The sequence below is a fragment of the Culex quinquefasciatus genome, chromosome 2 (genome assembly GCF_015732765.1).
Source record: "Culex quinquefasciatus strain JHB chromosome 2, VPISU_Cqui_1.0_pri_paternal, whole genome shotgun sequence".
Lineage (NCBI taxonomy): Eukaryota > Metazoa > Arthropoda > Insecta > Diptera > Culicidae > Culex > Culex quinquefasciatus.
In genome coordinates this window covers 34,856,055-34,874,972 of record NC_051862.1, presented here as the reverse complement: position 1 = coordinate 34,874,972, position 18,918 = coordinate 34,856,055, and the positions used below count along the sequence as shown (strand labels likewise).

Here is an 18,918-nt window from a genome sequence, read left to right as displayed (position 1 = left end):
TAAATTATCTAAATCGTTTTATGAAACCCCAACATATTTATATAAATGTATACCGAACAATAAAATAAAGCATAATAAACCAATCAACAGCGCGTTTTACTATCACTACCCGACACCGCAGCGTTCCGGTGCTCGTACGTTTGCCACGGCCGCACCATCGGCCCCACCAGCGGCTCACAGTTGGGCAGATAGTCGAAGAAGACCTGCCGAAAGCGGTCCACGTTCGTGCCGTACGCGTCCATCGTGGACCAGTAGAGACGCCCTTCCTGGATTTGAATCTTCTTGAACTTTCGATAGAATTTGGCGAGGTGCTTCTGGGCCTTTGGGAAGAAATTGTTAAGATCTTTGAAGGTGGAGTTGAGTTGATCTCACGGTTTCATCCAGCCGTCGCTTGTAGTTCCAGTTGACGCGACCCTCCAGCCCCAAATCGGCGCAGATTGGCCATCGCATCTCGGTGACGCGCGGGATGAGCCACTCCCAAAAGTGCTTGCTTTCGTAGAGCATCTCTTGCTTGCGTTTTGCGGAGATACGTACTCCGTACCGGTTCCGGATCCACGCGTTCAGGAATGGGAGTTTGTACGCCTCTGGAAAGGTGGCCAGCACGTACTTTGGGGTTTCGGAGAGTTTCAGCAGGGCTCGCTGAGGGGTGGAGTAATGTGTTACGAAGGTTTCTACAAAATCTACAACAAGTCTACCTTGAGTAGCTGCTGCAAAAACACCGGATCCTTCGAGTCAACGTACGGAAAGTCCAGAAAATCAATCTTCGTTTCCTTCTCCCTAACCTCTTCCATCCCCTTCAAGAACTGCTCGTTCCACAGCTTCAACTCGCAGCGCCACATATTCTTCATGCACCGATCGATGGCCACGGCCTCGTCCGCATCTTCCCGCTCCATCTCCAGCGCCACCCGAATGGCTCGCTTCATCGGACACTGCACCGGCTGCGCGGCGTCATCATCCAAGATCTTACGGTAGTCAAACTCGTACGGAACAACTCTGCCGCGACAACAGCGGAAAAACCGCTGCAACGTTGCCGCCCCCTTCGAGCGGTCCAACATGTTCCGGAAGCAGAACGGTTTCGACGCGCCCGGACACGAACACTTGGCACGGGTCTGCAGCTTGCGCTGGTGTTCGTACGCTTGCCAGCATTCCGGGCAGTTGCTGCGCGGGGTTAGCAGACAGGACGCGATCGAATCGTCGATCAGCTTGCGCAGCAGCAGTTTGATCATGTGAGCATCGCGGGATTTTTGCGTGGCCAGGTCCGCCTGGGTTTGGGCGGTTTCCACCGCGGAGTCGATCTTCGCTCTGTTGGGATTGCGGGGAGCAGGTTTGAATTATATGCGTTCAAAGTGAGTCAAGTTATTGCACTTGATCGCATAACAATTTCAATCGTAATTTCTCGACTCACGATCAAGATTTCTCGATAGTAAGATTTCGATCTACCATCGACTAATGACGCCTTATCATCGAAAATTACAATCGAAATTTTACCAGCAAGATTTTGACTATTTTAAATGAAAAAAAAAATAAAAAATATCAAAGATTTCAAAAAATTTAAGAAATTTAAATCATTTAAAAATCTTGCCCATTTTAACAATTCAAAAACAATTCCAGGAGCTTCAATATTTTAGAACAAATTGAAGTTTAATGAACGAACAACAAATCGAAATGCATTTCGTTCCTCCGTTTAAGGGAGCGTGCTTTTATTACGTAACGCAAACAATGTATTTGACACCCCCTCCCCCCACGTAACAAATTTAACAAAAATTGGTATCGAGCGTAGCACAGCTTTCCCACCAACTGCGTTGCGTAATGAAAGAACGCTCCCTAAATTCATATTTTTCTCGATTAAAAGTATTTTTAAAAAATTGAGAAATTTGCGAAAAAACTGTGCTGGTGCATTTTAAAACACATTTTCCAATTAAATATAATTTTTTGAAATTTATGAAATTATTGACAATAATCAAAGATGAGTTTTTTTTTAATTTGTAGAATATGTTAAATTTGGTCAATTTGTTAAATTTGGTCAATTTGTTAAATTTGTTAAATTTGTTAAATTTGTTAAATTTGTTAAATTTGTTAAATTTGTTAAATTTGTTAAATTTGTTAAATTTGTTAAATTTGTTAAATTTGTTAAATTTGTTAAATTTGTTAAATTTGTTAAATTTGTTAAATTTGTTAAATTTGTTAAATTTGTTAAATTTGTTAAATTTGTTAAATTTGTTAAATTTGTTAAATTTGCTAAATTTGTTAAATTTGTAAAAAAATTAAAATTAGTGAAATTGTTAAATTTGTTAACATTCCAACGCCCAAGGCTCCAAAAAAGTTGGAAAAGTAACTTCAACTCGCTGGTTCTCGGACATAACTCAACCAATCAAGATGATTCTTCTTTCTGGTGATTTGTTAGGATGTCTAGATGTTTCTTGAATCTTGACTCTAGAATTTGATCAAATTTGAAATGTTTGCGATCAAAAACATCGTTCCAACTTTTTTTTCGCGTGTAGAAAAAAAAATCGCCAAAAATTCCGCGAAGGCAGTCTTTTTAAAAAAGGTGGAACGATGTTTTCGGTCGCAGAAGTTACAGATTTGTTCAAATTAAGTTCTGCAAAGTTTTAGAGTCATCTAGACATCCTAACAAATCACTGGAAAAAAGAATCATCTTGATTTGTTGAGTTAGGCCCGAGAACCAGCGAGTTGAAGTTACCGTTCCACCTTTTTTAAGAGGCTTGGGCGTCCGTGTAAGTTGGACATGCGTTGGGCGTTCCAGTGTTAAATTTGTTAAAATTGTTAAATTTATCATATTCTTTTTATTTTTTATTTTTTTTAAATTTGTTAAATAAATCAGTCTGCAAGTTTTCTAACAGTTTCTATTGATCAAGATCATTACGAATGTTTCACACGAAATAAATCACACACAATTAAAAGCCACATAAAATAAGCAACTGATTCTGTTTATTCGCTGTTGTAAAAAGCTTCTCTAGTTTCATTTCTGTATATTCGTTAACGTTAAATTACGATCATCAATTTTAAAACCCACGTTCATATAGTCACAATTCTTCCCTCTTAGGCACGTTCTGCGGTGCGCACATGCCCTCAAATGCACAGCTCTCAATTCGTTCCCTAAACAGCTGCCGAAAGTCCTCGTAGCTGCACAGCGTCTGTCCCGGCTGAGAACATCCGGGAATCGGCACCGGTCGTTCCTGGTGCGTCAACAGCACCTTCGTTGCGTTGGAGCACCTTCAAATAAGTTAAAGCTGTTAAATCTTGCAACATTTAAAGAATTGTTGAACTTACTCTAACTTGGTAAAGACCAAATTCGTCGCAAACGCATCAATTTCGCTGACCCTCCACTGCCGTTTCCGCTCAAAGTCCCGATGAGTCAACGGGAAATCATCTCTGTACAGCCCCAAAAAGGCCATCGCCTTCAGCAAAGTTCCCGAGTGCGTAAAGTAAAACGTAAACGCCTCCTTTGTCCCATCCTCGTTGTCGAACCTTTCGAAAAGATCTTTGAACGCGTTGCACGCCTGAGCGTACGTCAACTCGTGCCCGTACCCATCGATCCAGTAGTACTCCAGATCTTCACCGAATACCAGCGCCTCGAAGGTGTACCGGTCCAACAGCAGACACCACGGCGACACGTGTCGCTTGGTCCAGGCGGTCTCAAACGCGCAAGTCTGATATATCAAGTAGATGCTGTCCGCATCGAGGTAGGTCCCGATCTTCTTCGAGACATGCTTGATCTGCTGTTTCATGATTTTGCTCTTGTACCACAAGTTAACCTCATGGGACGCTTCCGGATTGTGCTTGATGTCCAACCGCCAGCGTTCGCACAGCTTGTAGAATCGCAACACCGGATCCTTTGCCAGCGCTTCCGGAAACTCAATGTGCTCCTCCACTCCAAACAACCCCAAGCTAAAATTCCTTGCGCTATACTCAGCTCGTTCCGTTTTGGTAAACTTAAAGTAGAAATCCTTGCGGTTGTACCGTTCCGGCAACGCCCGTCCGTACCGCACTCTAAACCTGCGCCCAATCTCCCTCAACTCGTCAGCTCCCTCGCCCACCAACAACTTCTCGTCAGAATCCGGATCCAACCGCGCCGGTGTCCACGCCCTAAACAGCTCCAACTCCCGCCGACACAACCGCTTGTGCTGCAGAATCTCGTTCCGGATCTCCACCAAGTCCCGGTGCATCGCATCGATCACCTCGGTCTTGGGATTGCGCGTCCCATGCCGGAACAGACCCCACGTCTTCGTCACGCGACATCCTTCCAGCTCGACCGGATTGCGGTCCACCTCGCGGAACACATGCCGATAGGGCGTTTTCGTGCCCAACCGGCGATGCACCACCTCCCAGTGTTCCTCCGCGCAGGATTGTGCCCCGGCCGTGGCCACCAGCAGCAGGGTGCAACACCAAACGATCACGACACGGTACGCGCACATTTTGTCATGGAACTGCCGGGAACATTACGGATATAAAGCGACGGAATTTTAGTGTCCTTGCTGATAACCGCGCGGGCAAGGTGGACAATGTTTACCAAAACAAAACACCTTTCCTCTTTCGGGGAAGGTGACACGACTACCACTCATTCATAAAGCTTGCATCGTAGTGTGCGTTGGTTCCTGTAGCGATTCATTCATTTTCCTCCATCTAGTTCAGCTAGTGTCCACTAGACGTCACTTTATACTACTGAAATCGTTGAGAGAGTTGCAAACGCAAAAACTAGGTAAAAAGAAGATTTTTTCAAAACAAGCCGTACATTTTCTAACGAGGTTTACCGAATTGGGTAGATATTATTAAGTACCTAATGAAAAAAGCCGGTTGCATACTAGCAATTTTTGCAACAAGTTGCAAAACGAATATTTTTTCAGCACGAGTCGTACATTTATCCAACAAGGCTTACCACCGAGTTGGATAAATACGACGAGGGCTGAAAAAATCAAATTTTGCAACGAGTTGCTTAAAACATTTTTTGCAATTTCAAAAAACACTTTTTGTATGTAATTTTATGTCAAACATATGTGTTTAGTTAATTCACCGTTCAAAACAAAAAAAAAATATTGAAAAATGTTACTTTTGCAATTCCGGAAAACACTCTTTGAATAGGATTTTAAGTCAAACGTCCATGTGTTCTGTGTTAAGAGGATTCACCGTTCAAATTCAAATGATATTGATAAGTAGGGGCAGGGGGGGCTGATATTAAGTTTTTTTCCAATTTTTTTTCAGATTTATGATTTGTATTTTGTTTTTAATTTTTATGCTTGAAAGTATGAAAGTTTGAAAGTTTAAAAGTTTAAAAGTTTAAAAGTTTAAAAGTTTAAAAGTTTAAAAGTTTAAAAGTTTAAAAGTTTAAAAGTTTAAAAGTTTAAAAGTTTAAAAGTTTAAAAGTTTAAAAGTTTAAAAGTTTAAAAGTTTAAAAGTTTAAAAGTTTAAAAGTTTAAAAGTTTAAAAGTTTAAAAGTTTAAAAGTTTAAAAGTTTAAAGTTTAAAAGTTTAAAAGTTTAAAAGTTTAAAAGTTTAAAAGTTTAAAAGTTTAAAAGTTTAAAAGTTTAAAAGTTTAAAAGTTTAAAAGTTTAAAAGTTTAAAAGTTTAAAAGTTTAAAAGTTTAAAAGTTTAAAGTTTAAAAGTTTAAAAGTTTAAAAGTTTAAAAGTTTAAAAGTTTAAAAGTTTAAAAGTTTAAAAGTTTAAAAGTTTAAAAGTTTAAAAGTTTAAAAGTTTAAAAGTTTAAAAGTTTAAAAGTTTAAAAGTTTAAAAGTTTAAAAGTTTAAAAGTTTAAAAGTTTAAAAGTTTAAAAGTTTAAAAGTTTAAAAGTTTAAAAGTTTAAAAGTTTAAAAGTTTAAAAGTTTAAAAGTTTAAAAGTTTAAAAGTTTAAAAGTTTAAAAGTTTAAAAGTTTAAAAGTTTAAAAGTTTAAAAAAAGTTTAAAAGTTTAAAAGTTTAAAAGTTTAAAAGTTTAAAAGTTTAAAAGTTTAAAAGTTTAAAAGTTTAAAAGTTTAAAAGTTTAAAAGTTTAAAAGTTTAAAAGTTTAAAAGTTTAAAAGTTTAAAAGTTTAAAAGTTTAAAAGTTTAAAAGTTTAAAAGTTTAAAAGTTTAAAAGTTTAAAAGTTTAAAAGTTTAAAAGTTTAAAAGTTTAAAAGTTTAAAAGTTTAAAAGTTTAAAAGTTTAAAAGTTTAAAAGTTTAAAAGTTTAAAAGTTTAAAAGTTTAAAAGTTTAAAAGTTTAAAAGTTTAAATGTTAAAAGTTTAAAAGTTTAAAAGTTTAAAAGTTTAAAAGTTTAAAAGTTTAAAAGTTTAAAAGTTTAAAAGTTTAAAAGTTTAAAAGTTTAAAAGTTTAAAAGTTTAAAAGTTTAAAAGTTTAAAAGTTTAAAAGTTTAAAAGTTTAAAAGTTTAAAAGTTTAAAAGTTTAAAAGTTTAAAAGTTTAAAAGTTTAAAAGTTTAAAAGTTTAAAAGTTTAAAAGTTTAAAAGTTTAAAAGTTTAAAAGTTTAAAAGTTTAAAAGTTTAAAAGTTTAAAAGTTTAAAAGTTAAAAAGTTTAAAAGTTTAAAAGTTAAAAAGTTTAAAAGTTTAAAAGTTTAAAAGTTTAAAAGTTTAAAAGTTTAAAAGTTTAAAAGTTTAAAAGTTTAAAAGTTTAAAAGTTTAAAAGTTTAAAAGTTTAAAAGTTTAAAAGTTTAAAAGTTTAAAAGTTTAAAAGTTTAAAAGTTTAAAAGTTTAAAAGTTTAAAAGTTTAAAAGTTTAAAAGTTTAAAAGTTTAAACGTTTAAAAGTTAAAACGTTTAAAAGTTTAATAGTTTAAAAGTTAAAAAATTTAAAAGTTTTAAAGTTTTAACCCTCTACTGCCCAAATTTTTTTTTTCGAAAATATTTATTTTTCCCGTGTTCAGGAGGTCATTTTGAGCAACTTTTGTTCTACGAAAAACTTTACTTCTCTTGTTTTATGTTTTTCTTGTTTTATTTTTAGTATTTTAATTTGCATTTATCTTGTTTAGTTTATGTTTGTTTTTGGTAGTATTTGGCCTATTCTATCACCTAATATAATTACATTTTGCCTATCTAATTTTTTCACGTTTTTACAGTCACTTTTTCAATTTTTTGTATGTTTTTCACATTTTCTGCTATAGAATGGCACCATCATCATTTAAATTGCAAAACAATGCGTAGAGGCCTAGTCTGGGACACTACAAAAATTACTGCATACTTCTGTTTACTGAAAATATAGGAAATGTTAGTAAAAAACTCGGCCAAAGTTCACCCCTAAAAAAATGACATTTTTAAAAACATTGGCAAAGTCACATAAAACAAGTTAAACTTCCAACCCATAAATTTTCTAAAATTTTAAGAGTTCTTCTTTCCAATGCTTTTAAAAGATCGAAAATCGGTTGGAAAATTGATTTTTGGCGATTTTTTAGATCGAAGCCCGTCTAAAGGCGGGGTTAGGTTGTAGAGGGTTAAAGTTTAAACGTTTAAAAGTTTAATAGTTTAAAAGTTAAAAAATTTAAAAGTTTAAAAATTTAAAAGTTTTAAAGTTTAAAAATTTAGAAGTTTAATTGTTTAAATATTTAAAATTTAAAAAGTTTCAATGTTTAAAAGTTTTCAAGTTTCAAGATTTCAAGATTTTATAATTTCAAGATTTCAAAATTTCCAGATTTGAAGACATCAACATTTTTAGAGTTTCATAATTTTTAGATTTTTAGATTTCTTGAATTTTAGATTTTTATTTAAGATTTTTAAATTTTGATACTAATTTGCATAATGCCAACCGAACGCCCACAAATCTCACCTCTTCTCCGACCGCTTCGTGATCAACCCGAGCAACTTCCGCCGTCTTTTCTCCATATCCCGGTGCTTCCGGCATAGATCCGCCCTCTCATTTTCCTTTCGCACCATCAACCCCAGCTGATCGTTCAGCAGTTCCCTCACGATCTGTTCCGCACTATCGCAAACCTCCGGAGCCGGGTTCTCCGCCTCCTCCGTTTGGACCGCTTCATCAAACGAGGTCGTCTGGTTGCCGGCGGTTCGCTTGGCAAACCATCGGGACGCTTCGTTGGGAATGATGAAGTGTGGATCCTGGTACGGGGCGTACCGAGAGAGGGAAAAGGCTGCTTCCGGGTGGAAATTGCGTACTCCGTTCCAGTTTTGCGGACGGGGATCCGGAACGCGAAGCGGTTCCAGGTAGGGCGAACAATGATCGACGTTCCGATGCCAGTCGTGGGAGGATGAACTAAGCGAACTTTCAGGAGAGGATTTTTCCTGAGCTCGAGGAGGCAGAACCTCCTCCAAGCCACGGAGCGTGGTCATCATGTCCAGATGGCAAATCGCAGACATTATCAATCGTTCGTTGATAGAGTAATCACTGGTGGCATTCTTCGAGTAGTGCAACCCGAGTAGGAACCATAAAAAGGAAATGTCACTGCCGCTGGACATCTGCACCGCTTCCTTTAAAACCCAAGCCGGACACAGGGGATAAACGCCCAGCGAACGGATTAGCGAGCGACACCGGTAGTGCGTTCCCTCGTCCCGATCGTCCCGGAGCGCTTCGAGAAAGGCGTCCGCAGCCTGGACCTGTTCGTTGGAAAGTTCCTGGAACCAAAGTGGCACCGAGTGACGGTTGTGGACTTTTTGCATTTTGAGTTCTGAAATGTTGGACATTTTGTTAGCCAGTTGGTTCAGTGTGCAAAGAAAGCATCGAACCATTTTCGGACAAGACCAACTGTAATCCTTCCAGGTAATTTTGATAAGCCGCTACGGCCGTTTTGTACCGTTCGTCGTAGGATGCATCCGACGAGTGGCCGGAATAACGCCGACCGGAACTTGAGTTCTTGGGGGTATTTCGACATCAAATGATTGGAAATCCGGATTTTTTCCGTTTACTCACCGGTGAGTCCATTCAGCCCTGATGTGGTGAAAGTTTCTCTAAATATTCCAGTTCACCAGTTCACTAAAACAGTTTCACACCAAAATTTCAAAAACTGCGAATTTCTCACAAAATTTGACGCGAATTTCAAAATTTCAGCGCGAACCGGTTACTTGGACGAAAATAAAACTTTGAACTAAAAGCTCATCGTTGACCAAAGCTACAAAATCTCGTTGAAAAGCTTTCGGCCCAGTGAAAAAAAAAGGTGCGCTCGAGATTCTTTGATGAAAAATCAAAAGATTGAAGCTTTCTAAAAGATGCTGAAATAAATATTAAAAGAATTAATTAAAACCGATTAAAACTCAAACGCAAAAAAGCAAACGAAAAAAAAACGAAACTATTGGCACTACTACTACCCACAAGCAAACATAAAACCTGATTTTAAAATTAAAAAAAAAATAAAAATTCAAAAAAAAAATTAATGACAAAATTAAAAAACAAACAATACGAAAAAAGTTAGAAGTTAAGAGGCAGTATTTGTAGATTCTGCTCGGTTTGTTCTAGAGGTCGTATCGAGGTGCTCCGATTTGGATGAAACTTTCAGGGTTTGTTTGTCTATACATGAGATGAACTCATGCCAAATATGAGCCCTCTACGACAAAGGGAAGTGGGCTAAAACGGGCAATGAAGTTTGAGGTCCAAAAAATATGAAAAATCTTAAAATTGCTCGCATTTCCGTAAAACTTCATCAATTCCAACTCTCTTAGATGCATTCGAATGGTCTTTTGAAGTCCTTCAAAACGTGCTATAGACATCCAGGATTGGTTTGACCTTTTTCATAGCTTTTGCAAATTACTGTTAAAAATGGATTTTTTTAAAACCTTAATAACTTTTCCCAACAGCCTCCAACACCAATACTCCCATAGGTCAAAAGTTAGGGAATTTCATGGACTATAAGCCTACGGTATCAACTTTTTGGCCAATCGCAGTTTTTCTCATAGTTTGACGATTTTTCTAGAACAAAAATTTTACACTGTTAGTTTTTGCCCTGTAGGCCTCCATAGCGGCACTTTTTGGTCTCAATTTTGACATATTCGGAATCCTCAGAAAATTTTACATTAGGTTGAGGTGTTGTAATTTTGAATTTGATTGTAAAAAATGCCATTTAGAATTAATTAAAATATTATTGAGCATTTTGTCGGATTAAGGGTAAAACAAGTTTTCGCCTACTTGATACAGCATTTGACGTATTGAGCATAGGGTAAATAAGATCTATTTCTTTTTTCAAAAATGTTTTATTTAATTATTTTTTAAAGCAATATTACAACTCCAATACGTTTAACTTACGTGAAATTGTCCGAGGATTCCGAATATGTCAAAATTGAGACCAAAAAGTGCCGCTATGGAGGCCTACAGGGCAAAAACTAACGTTGTAAAATTTTTGTTCTAGAAAAATCGTAAAACTATGAGAAAAACTGCGATTGGCCAAAAAGTTAATACCGTAGGCTTATAGTCCATGAAATTTCCTAACTTTTGACCTATGGGAGTATTGGTGTTTGAGGCTGTTGGGAAAAGTTATTAAGGTTTTAAAAAAATCCATTTTTAACAGTAATTTGCAAAAGCTATGAGAAAAAGTCAAACCAATCCTGGATGTCTATAGCACGTTTTGAAGGGCTTCAAAAGACCATTCGAATGCATCTAAGAGAGTTGGAATTGATGAAGTTTTACGGAAATGCGAGCAATTTTAAGATTTTTCATATTTTTTGGACCTCAAACTTCAATGCCCGTTTTACCCCACTTCCCTTTGTCGTAGAGGGCTCATATTTGGCATGAGTTCATCTCATGTATAGACAAACAAACCCTGAAAGTTTCATCCAAATCGGAGCACCTCGATACGACCTGTTTCACATCGGTGAAAAACTCGCTCTTAACTCCTTAACCTGATAAAAATTTGTAAACTAACAGGCTCTCGTCACAAATAAACATTACAATTACAAAAAACAAACGCTTTAATTACATGAACGTTACAAAATTTAAGAATTACATTTTCAAATATTTAAAGTTTGCAAATATTGTTTTTCAATAACTTTGAATTGAAAATTCATTGAATTCTTAATTTGTTTTATTCTTAAATTCTTAAATTCTTAAATTCTTAAATTCTTAAATTCTTAAATTCTTAAATTCTTAAATTCTTAAATTCTTAAATTCTTAAATTCTTAAATTCTTAAATTCTTAAATTCTTAAATTCTTAAATTCTTAAATTCTTAAATTCTTAAATTCTTAAATTCTTAAATTCTTAAATTCTTAAATTCTTAAATTCTTAAATTCTTAAATTCTTAAATTCTTAAATTCTTAAATTCTTAAATTCTTAAATTCTTAAAAATTCTTAAATTCTTAAATTCTTAAATTCTTAAATTCTTAAAAATTCTTAAATTCTTAAATTCTTAAATTCTTAAATTCTTAAATTCTTAAATTCTTAAATTCTTAAATTCTTAAATTCTTAAATTCTTAAATTCTTAAATTCTTAAATTCTTAAATTCTTAAATTCTTAAATTCTTAAATTCTTAAATTCTTAAATTCTTAAATTCTTAAATTCTTAAATTCTTAAATTCTTAAATTCTTAAATTCTGAAATTCTTAAATTCTTAAATTCTTAAATTCTTAAATTCTTAAATTCTTAAATTCTTAAATTCTTAAATTCTTAAATTCTTAAATTCTTAAATTCTTAAATTCTTAAATTCTTAAATTCTTAAATTCTTAAATTCTTAAATTCTTAAATTCTTAAATTCTTAAATTCTTAAATTCTTAAATTCTTAAATTCTTAAATTCTTAAATTCTCAAATTCCTAATTTCTTAAATCGTTAAGTTCCTCAATTCCTAAATTATTAAATTCTTAAATACTGTCTTTTCAAATAAATGAAAATAAGAATACTTGGATTTTTAGTTTAGGTAAAAGATAAAAATTTAGTGTAAATTTAAAAAATCTTGATTCGATTACCTGCAGTAAATTTTGACAAAGAGTTCGCTTCGATAGATTTTTGATTTTTTAAATTCTTTATGTTTTTGGGTTTTAGAAACAGTTATTTTTATGTTGATCTGTTTTTAACATTTTTAAAATATATAAAGTCTAGCAGAAAGCAAAAACTTTAAAAGTTGTGGTAGCTTTTTTTTAGCAATTTGAAATTATTTTTCCAAAGTTTGACACATTTGTACTAGCATTTTTATAAATTTTGCAATTTTTGAGTTTATTATTTTCCCTCCGTGCCATTTCTTTTCCACCGGGGCCACAGCTTGCAAACCAAAAAGCTTGCTCCGCGCCTGTGTTGGTGTGTCCATCTGTCACAACATAACCTCTGCCGCTGCGAGCCGATGCGCTTCAAACTTCAGCATTTGCGCGAAACAAGAAAAAACCGCAGACGGCAGATTCTCCATTCCGACGGCGTATTTCCCCCTTAAAAGTGAGGTTCCTTTTCGCGTTCCCCCTGCAAGAACGGCAAGTGAGTCTGCTGTTGTTCGCCGAGAATGGCAGATTTCCTGGAATATGGCTCGATCAGCTCGGAAGTGCGCGGGGCGTTGGTGAGTTGATGGTTTCGGAATTTCGGGTGGACAATGTTAACCTGTTTGTCGATTTCAGTGTCCCGGCAAACTCAAGATGACGGACACGGCGATCGTGTTCAAGAATGAGAAAACCGGAAGGGTTGAGCAGATTAACGCGTCCGATATCGAGCTGCTAAACTACCAGCGCTGTGTGGGCAGTTTCGGGCTGCGCGTTTTCCTGAAGAACGGAACGCTGCACAGGTAATTACGTGAATGGTCGTGATAGGTCATGGTGGTGTACTTAACTATTGTTGACTTTTAGATTCATGGGTTTTACTGGTGACGAGCAGAAGATTGCCAGCTTCGCCAAGAAGAACTACAAGCTGGACATGCTGGAGAAGGAGCTGTCGATGCGTGGCTGGAACTGGGGCACGGTCCACTTCAAGGGCAGCGTGCTGTCGTTCGATGTCGAGAACAAGACCAGCTTCGAAATCCCGCTGAACCACGTGTCTCAGTGCAACACCGGCAAGAACGAGGTCACGGTCGAGTTCCACCGTAACGACGACGCCCCGGTCAGCCTGATGGAGATGCGGTTCCACATTCCGATCTCGGAGTCCGCTGACACCGACCCGGTCGAGGCGTTCCAGGAGCAGGTCATGAAGCAGGCCTCGGTCATTTCCGCGTCCGGCGACGCGATCGCGATCTTCCGCGAGATCCACTGCCTGACGCCCCGCGGTCGGTACGACATCAAGGTGTTCCAGAGCTTCTTCCAGCTGCACGGAAAGACGTACGACTTCAAGATCCCGACCTCGTCGGTGCTGCGACTGTTCCTGCTGCCGCATAAGGACAACCGGCAGATGTTCTTTGTCATTTCGCTGGATCCGCCGATCAAGCAGGGCCAGACGCGATATCACTTCCTGGTGACGCTGTTCCAGATGGACGAGGAGACGAACATCGAGCTGCCGTTCACGGAGGAGGAGCTGAAGGAAAAGTACGAGGACAAGCTGACGAAGGAGCTGTCGGGGCCGGTTTACGAGGTGCTCGGCAAGATCATGAAGGTGATCAACAACCGCAAGCTGACCGGACCGGGAACGTTCATTGGCCACTCGGGAACACCCGCCGTCGGATGTTCGTACAAGGCCGCCGCCGGTTACATCTACCCTCTCGAGCGAGGCTTCATCTACGTGCACAAACCGCCGGTCCACATCCGGTTCGAGGAGATCGCCTCGGTCAACTTTGCCCGCAGCGGTGGATCGACGCGCAGCTTCGACTTTGAGATCGAGCTCAAGACCGGCACGATCTACACATTCAGCAGCATCGAGAAGGAGGAGTACGGCAAGCTGTTTGACTTCATCTCGTCCAAGAAGCTGCACGTCAAGAACACCGGCAAGGACGGCAAGAACGCGTACAAGGAGGACTTTGCCGACTCGGACAACGAAAACGAACCGGACGCGTACCTTGCGCGGGTCAAGGCCGAAGCCAAGGAGCGCGATGACGACGGAGACGACGACGACGATTCGGAGGAATCTACGGACGAAGACTTCAACCCGAACCAGGCCGAGTCGGACGTGGCCGAAGAGTTCGATTCGAACGTCGAGTCCAGCTCGGAAGAGGACTCCGAAGGCGGCGGCGGTGGCGGATCCGACGACGAGGCCAAGAAAAAACTCAAGGAGAAAAAGAAGGAAAAGAAAGAGAAGAAAAAGGAGCGCAAAGAACGCAAAGAAAAGAAGCCCAAAAAGTCCAAATCCGGTGGACCGAAGCGTCCGTCGACGGCCTTCATGATGTGGCTGAACGCGACCCGCGAGCGCATCAAGAAGGAAAACCCCGGCATTTCCGTGACCGAGATCGCCAAGAAGGGCGGCGAGATGTGGAAGGAGCTCAAGGACAAGAGCGAGTGGGAAGGCAAGGCGGCCAAGGCCAAGGAGGAGTACGTGGAAGCTATGAAGGAGTACAAGGCGGCCGGTGGTGGCGGAAGTGGCGACGAAGGCGGCAAGGCTAGCGGCAAGAAGCGCAAATCGGAGGGATCACCGAAGAAGACCGTCTCGACGGGCGCCGCCATGAAGGGCAGCGGCTTCAAGAGCAAGGAGTACATCTCCGGCGACGACTCGAGCAGCGACGATGGCGAGGACGGCGACAAGAAGGACTCCAAGAAGGCGAAGAAGGCGGAATCGGGCTCGGACAGCGAGAAGAAGAAGGACGATAAGAAGGTAAGAATCGCGCAAATTACCCATCAAACACATTTTTAACCATAATTTTTCACAGAAGTCCAAAAAGTCCGAGTCGGAAGCATCGGCCAGCGAGTCGGAGGAAGAGGAAGAAGAGGAAGAGGACGAGGGCAGTGATTAGATCGAATCTTTACGCGATTAAGGTAACCAACAACTACTCGTTTTCACACATTCACAAATACCTACAACAATCAATAAAAAAAAAACATTCGATGCTGGTTTAAAACAAGCGCGGTTGCGATTGGCAAACATGCCGAAATGGAAAAGAAAAAAAAGTAACATTTTAGTATTAGGAGGAACATCGTCATTGTTTTATGATGTTTTACGCTAGCGGATAAGATTTATGAACATTAACAGACTTATTTGTACAAATTTCGCTACCGGCTTTGGTTTGGTGTGCTGATTGGTCCGAAAATGTCCCTTTTGACTATTGTTTTACAAATTAAATCTACAACCCGAACCATCTCCGAAGAATAAACTCAATCTAGCGAAAAAAAATGAAGACAATTCATATATTTTGTCATAGTATTTTGAGATCATTCGATCCTAATTTCTAGATCTTCCATCGACAAACTACGACTGACAATCGTGAAAATCTCGATATGTGTTCAAAGCTTAAATATCTTAGAAAAATCAAAATTAAACCTGAAATTTAGAATTTATAGATTCTAAAAATTTACAAATTTTTAAAAAATAAACCACACAAATTTTAAAAAATTAAAGAATATCATAATATTTATAAATCTCAAGGAAGTGGAGAAGGTGGTGGTCGCAGAAAAGACGTCTGACGGTGGTTTCCAGCGTGACTTCAGGAGCACATCTTTCTGGATTTTCCGAGCCTGTTGCAAAAAATTGAGCTGTCAACGTTTCCTGGTAACAACTCATCGGCGGATGGTGATCTTCATCCGGTGCGTTTCCTTGGACAACCTTTGGGTCCGTCGGTGGCGTTTTCAAAGTCGGCGAAAATGCGTATAATCAACCATCTGCTGTTTCAAGTTTGTCGACGGATCTCAAGTTAATCAAATCGGACCACTCCTGATACTGACGATGAAGCTGGTATTGAAGATACATAATTTGGTGAGCCCGTTCTTGTTATAGTACAAAAAAAACTTTCACTTATACGCTTACATTCACTCATTCCACTCAAGACTAACTAAGCCAATTTCCACTAAATACGCGGTAGGGTGTTCCCTTGGTCGTTCGCTGTGAGTTGTGGATTGCCTGCTTCTCTAATGAAGGTTCGACTGAGGGGGGCATGCTTATTAATTTCTCGTCGCTCCATACCCTCAGTGACGTGATGGGAGCAAGGGCGTCTATGCGAAGTGTCCCTACACCCGCTACAAATTTCCGGTGCTTGGGGTGGGAAGAGGGAAACCATTTTGTTCTATGCGCCGGTATTTGTAGCATTCAAATTCGTGCAAAAAAACTTATGCACGTGGGTGTACAGATTACGGAGTAAAAGATGATCGAATTGTTCACCTAGCGCTCACATGTGTTCCAGGACCAAGTTGCCTGCGGGTATGGGGATCATACATACATACATACATACATACATTTATAAATCTCAAGAATTTTTGATTTTTTGCAATTATAACATTTAAGCAATTTCAAAAATTCAACGAAAATCAAATATTTTGATTTCAATTATAAATTTTACAACTTTGAAGAATTTCAAAAATTAGCAAATTATTAAAATTCATAAGTTTTCGTTTTGTTTTTAATTTAAAATTTTGAAATAATCCGAATTTTTTATCCATTTTTGAATTTTTGGATTTTTTATAATTTTGTTTTTTTTAAGTATTCCGGATAAGGTGCCACGTGGACACTCTAGAAACAATTGTGCACAAGGGGAGGTGTCTGAAGTAAGAAAAAAAGTTCACGTGGTTTACAAATGGAGGCTTCTTAACATTCCAACGCCCAAGGCAAAGTTGGAACGGTAACTTCAACTCAATGATTCTCGGGTTCTTTCCAGTGATTTTTAGGATATCGAGATGATTCTAGAAATTTAAAGAACTTAATTTGATCAAATCTGTAATTTTTAAAACATCGTTCCAACTTTTTTTTCGCGTGTAAAAAATAAATTTAAACGTTATTTTGTAAATAAAATGATAACACAATTTTTGGAGCTGTCTATACATAAAAATATTATTGAAATAACTAAAAATCTGTATTTTGAGACCAGATTTTTGATAATTTTGGTTTTACACGCAAAATGCAGACAGCACATTTGTCGGGATTCGATTATCCAAAGTGAAATATTTTCGAGGCCTTCGGATAATCGAGTCTGGACTGTATTGATGGAACATAGGGTTTGTTATCCATTAGTGGACCCCTTTCCTTTAGTGAAAAAATTAATAAAATCACAATTTCAAGCGTGTTGTTGTCTACAAATCTAGAGATTGTTTTGAAAAGGTCCTATAAGCTTTTGTCTTTCATATGTTTATAGGACCTATTCAAAAAAAAACTCTAGAAATCTTTTATTTGGCATATTCTGAAATCAGCCATGGCCACTAGCATTGTCTGCTGCTGCTTTTATATTTTATGATTGAATTAACTATCCAATCATTTTTTGACTGATTATTTAAATTCAACAAGTCGAAATGATGTAGGTTTAAGGAACTTTACTAAAATAAAGCGAAGAACTGCTCATTTTCGATCAAAAATTAGGGGGGTCCAATATTGGACAACGAAAATCCAAACTTTTCCAAAAGTGGACCCCTGTTAATTAAACCTTCAAAAATGAAGAAAACTTTGTATTTAGGCAAAAGTTTCTCTTAAACATACAATAAATGCTTGTTGTTATCAACCTAAACGAATTTTTTTCAATTGTGAGTATAAATATTAGGGTGGGTACGTTTTTCAAAAAGTTCTCGGATCAAGTTTTAGTATGGTTCTCCTTGTAGGACATGCCCATAGGGACTTTCATGCCAAATATCAGCTCATTTGGTTGTAAACCGGCTGCGCGCATCAGGGTTATAGTTTACATGGGAATTACTATGGGAAATTGGAACTTTTTGTTCAAACGCTCCCACACTGCCCCTGTTCGCATAAACGTCCCATATGCAAAAACAGCAAACTGAGAAAAACGCAAGCAAAGTTTGTCCCACACATAAGGCTACGTGTTAAGTTTTCACGAAAAAACTGGATTTCCTCCTGATTTCTAGAACAAAGTACTAAATGTTATGGGCTCTTTCGAAAGAGCACACGATTTTGAACCAAACTGCATCAATAACTCAAAAGTGATGAAAATGCATATGGGACATTTATGCGATCATGGGCAGTACAGGTCTGGGAAAATCACGCGCCAACTTCTGGTATGGTCAGGCCTATGGGGAATGGTCTGGAGTAGGGACCTACATAGGGAAATGAAATGTTCTGGGAGAAATTTCAAACACCCAAAGTCATTCAAATTTAAGGTTGAAAAACTTGTAGTTTTTCTTTCGTGCTGGCACTTTTTCTATACCGAACAAGCACAAACATAACAAAAACTACCAGATTATTATCAACAACAGTTTTACAATACTTCTAATTGTTAGAAGTCTAGTTTTTTTTTGCCAAAACTATTTTAAATTGATTCCAACTTTTTCTTGCATGATCTTGTTGCTCGATTGGAACCCCGATTTGACAGTTCGATTGGAACCCTGAGAGTAACATTTCGCCTCTCCATATAGGCTCTCTAGTCTGGAGAACACTTTTCCCGAAGAGAGCATATGGATTCGTTGTCCCTAGACCTGGCGCATCGGCAAACAATCCGATGTCTCCGGAATCAACGGTTTTCTCTCAAAAAGCATAAAATTTGCCTTAGCATGCTATGAAAGCTTGATGAAGAACACCGCGACGCCATATGTTAGACAGCTACCACGTGGGTGAGAAACAGCTGGAATATTTAATTGCAAACCTTCTTTTAACTAGAAAATGAACATTTCGAGTAATCCTGATATTATTTAGTCGAATTCAAAATCTTTGCATAGCAAATTTGCATTTTTTTTGCAAATATTTCAACCACGTGGTAGCTGTCTAACATATGGTGTCGCGGTGTTCATCAAGCTTTCATAGCATGCTAAGGAAAAGTTGATTCTTTTTGAGAGAAAACCGAGATCAAAAGAGCATTAAATTTGATCTTTTTGGCCAGTAAGTGGCATAAATTTGCGTGCTTACTCGAGACGGTGCTGCTGCTGGTAAGTTTATAGCCTGAAAAGTATTTTTGGAGCTTTAATCGAGCATCAAACTCTCCATATGACGAAAAAAGGTGTTTGATTATAAAGGGTATATTTCCCCTATCTAGAGTACTTTTCAGAAAAAAAAGATAACTCTAGATATA

General features: G+C 37.8%; 3 protein-coding genes across 3 annotated transcripts; 1 reads left to right on the top strand and 2 right to left on the bottom strand.

Moving 5' to 3' along the window:
• Positions 1-8,758, bottom strand: LOC6034219 (the record flags this gene model as incomplete). The annotated part of the gene is made up of 5 exons (XM_038250245.1): positions 1-320; positions 373-639; positions 696-1,302; positions 7,763-8,615; positions 8,674-8,758. Coding segments are annotated over 5 exons (2,049 nt in total), but the record flags the coding sequence as incomplete, so codon positions are not given.
• On the bottom strand, positions 2,916-4,590 carry LOC6034220 (multiple inositol polyphosphate phosphatase 1). The gene is made up of 2 exons (XM_001844521.2): positions 3,292-4,590; positions 2,916-3,234 (listed from the first exon to the last, which is right to left on the bottom strand). Exons 1-2 carry the CDS (start codon positions 4,434-4,436, stop codon positions 3,045-3,047), a joined length of 1,335 nt encoding a protein of 444 aa, XP_001844573.2. The 5' UTR covers positions 4,437-4,590; the 3' UTR covers positions 2,916-3,044.
• A 3,419-nt stretch (positions 8,759-12,177) lies between the features above and the next one.
• Positions 12,178-14,973, top strand: LOC6034218 (FACT complex subunit Ssrp1). The gene is made up of 4 exons (XM_001844519.2): positions 12,178-12,411; positions 12,470-12,633; positions 12,695-14,579; positions 14,635-14,973. Exons 1-4 carry the CDS (start codon positions 12,358-12,360, stop codon positions 14,716-14,718), a joined length of 2,187 nt encoding a protein of 728 aa, XP_001844571.1. The 5' UTR covers positions 12,178-12,357; the 3' UTR covers positions 14,719-14,973.
• The last annotated feature ends 3,945 nt before the right edge of the window (positions 14,974-18,918 follow it).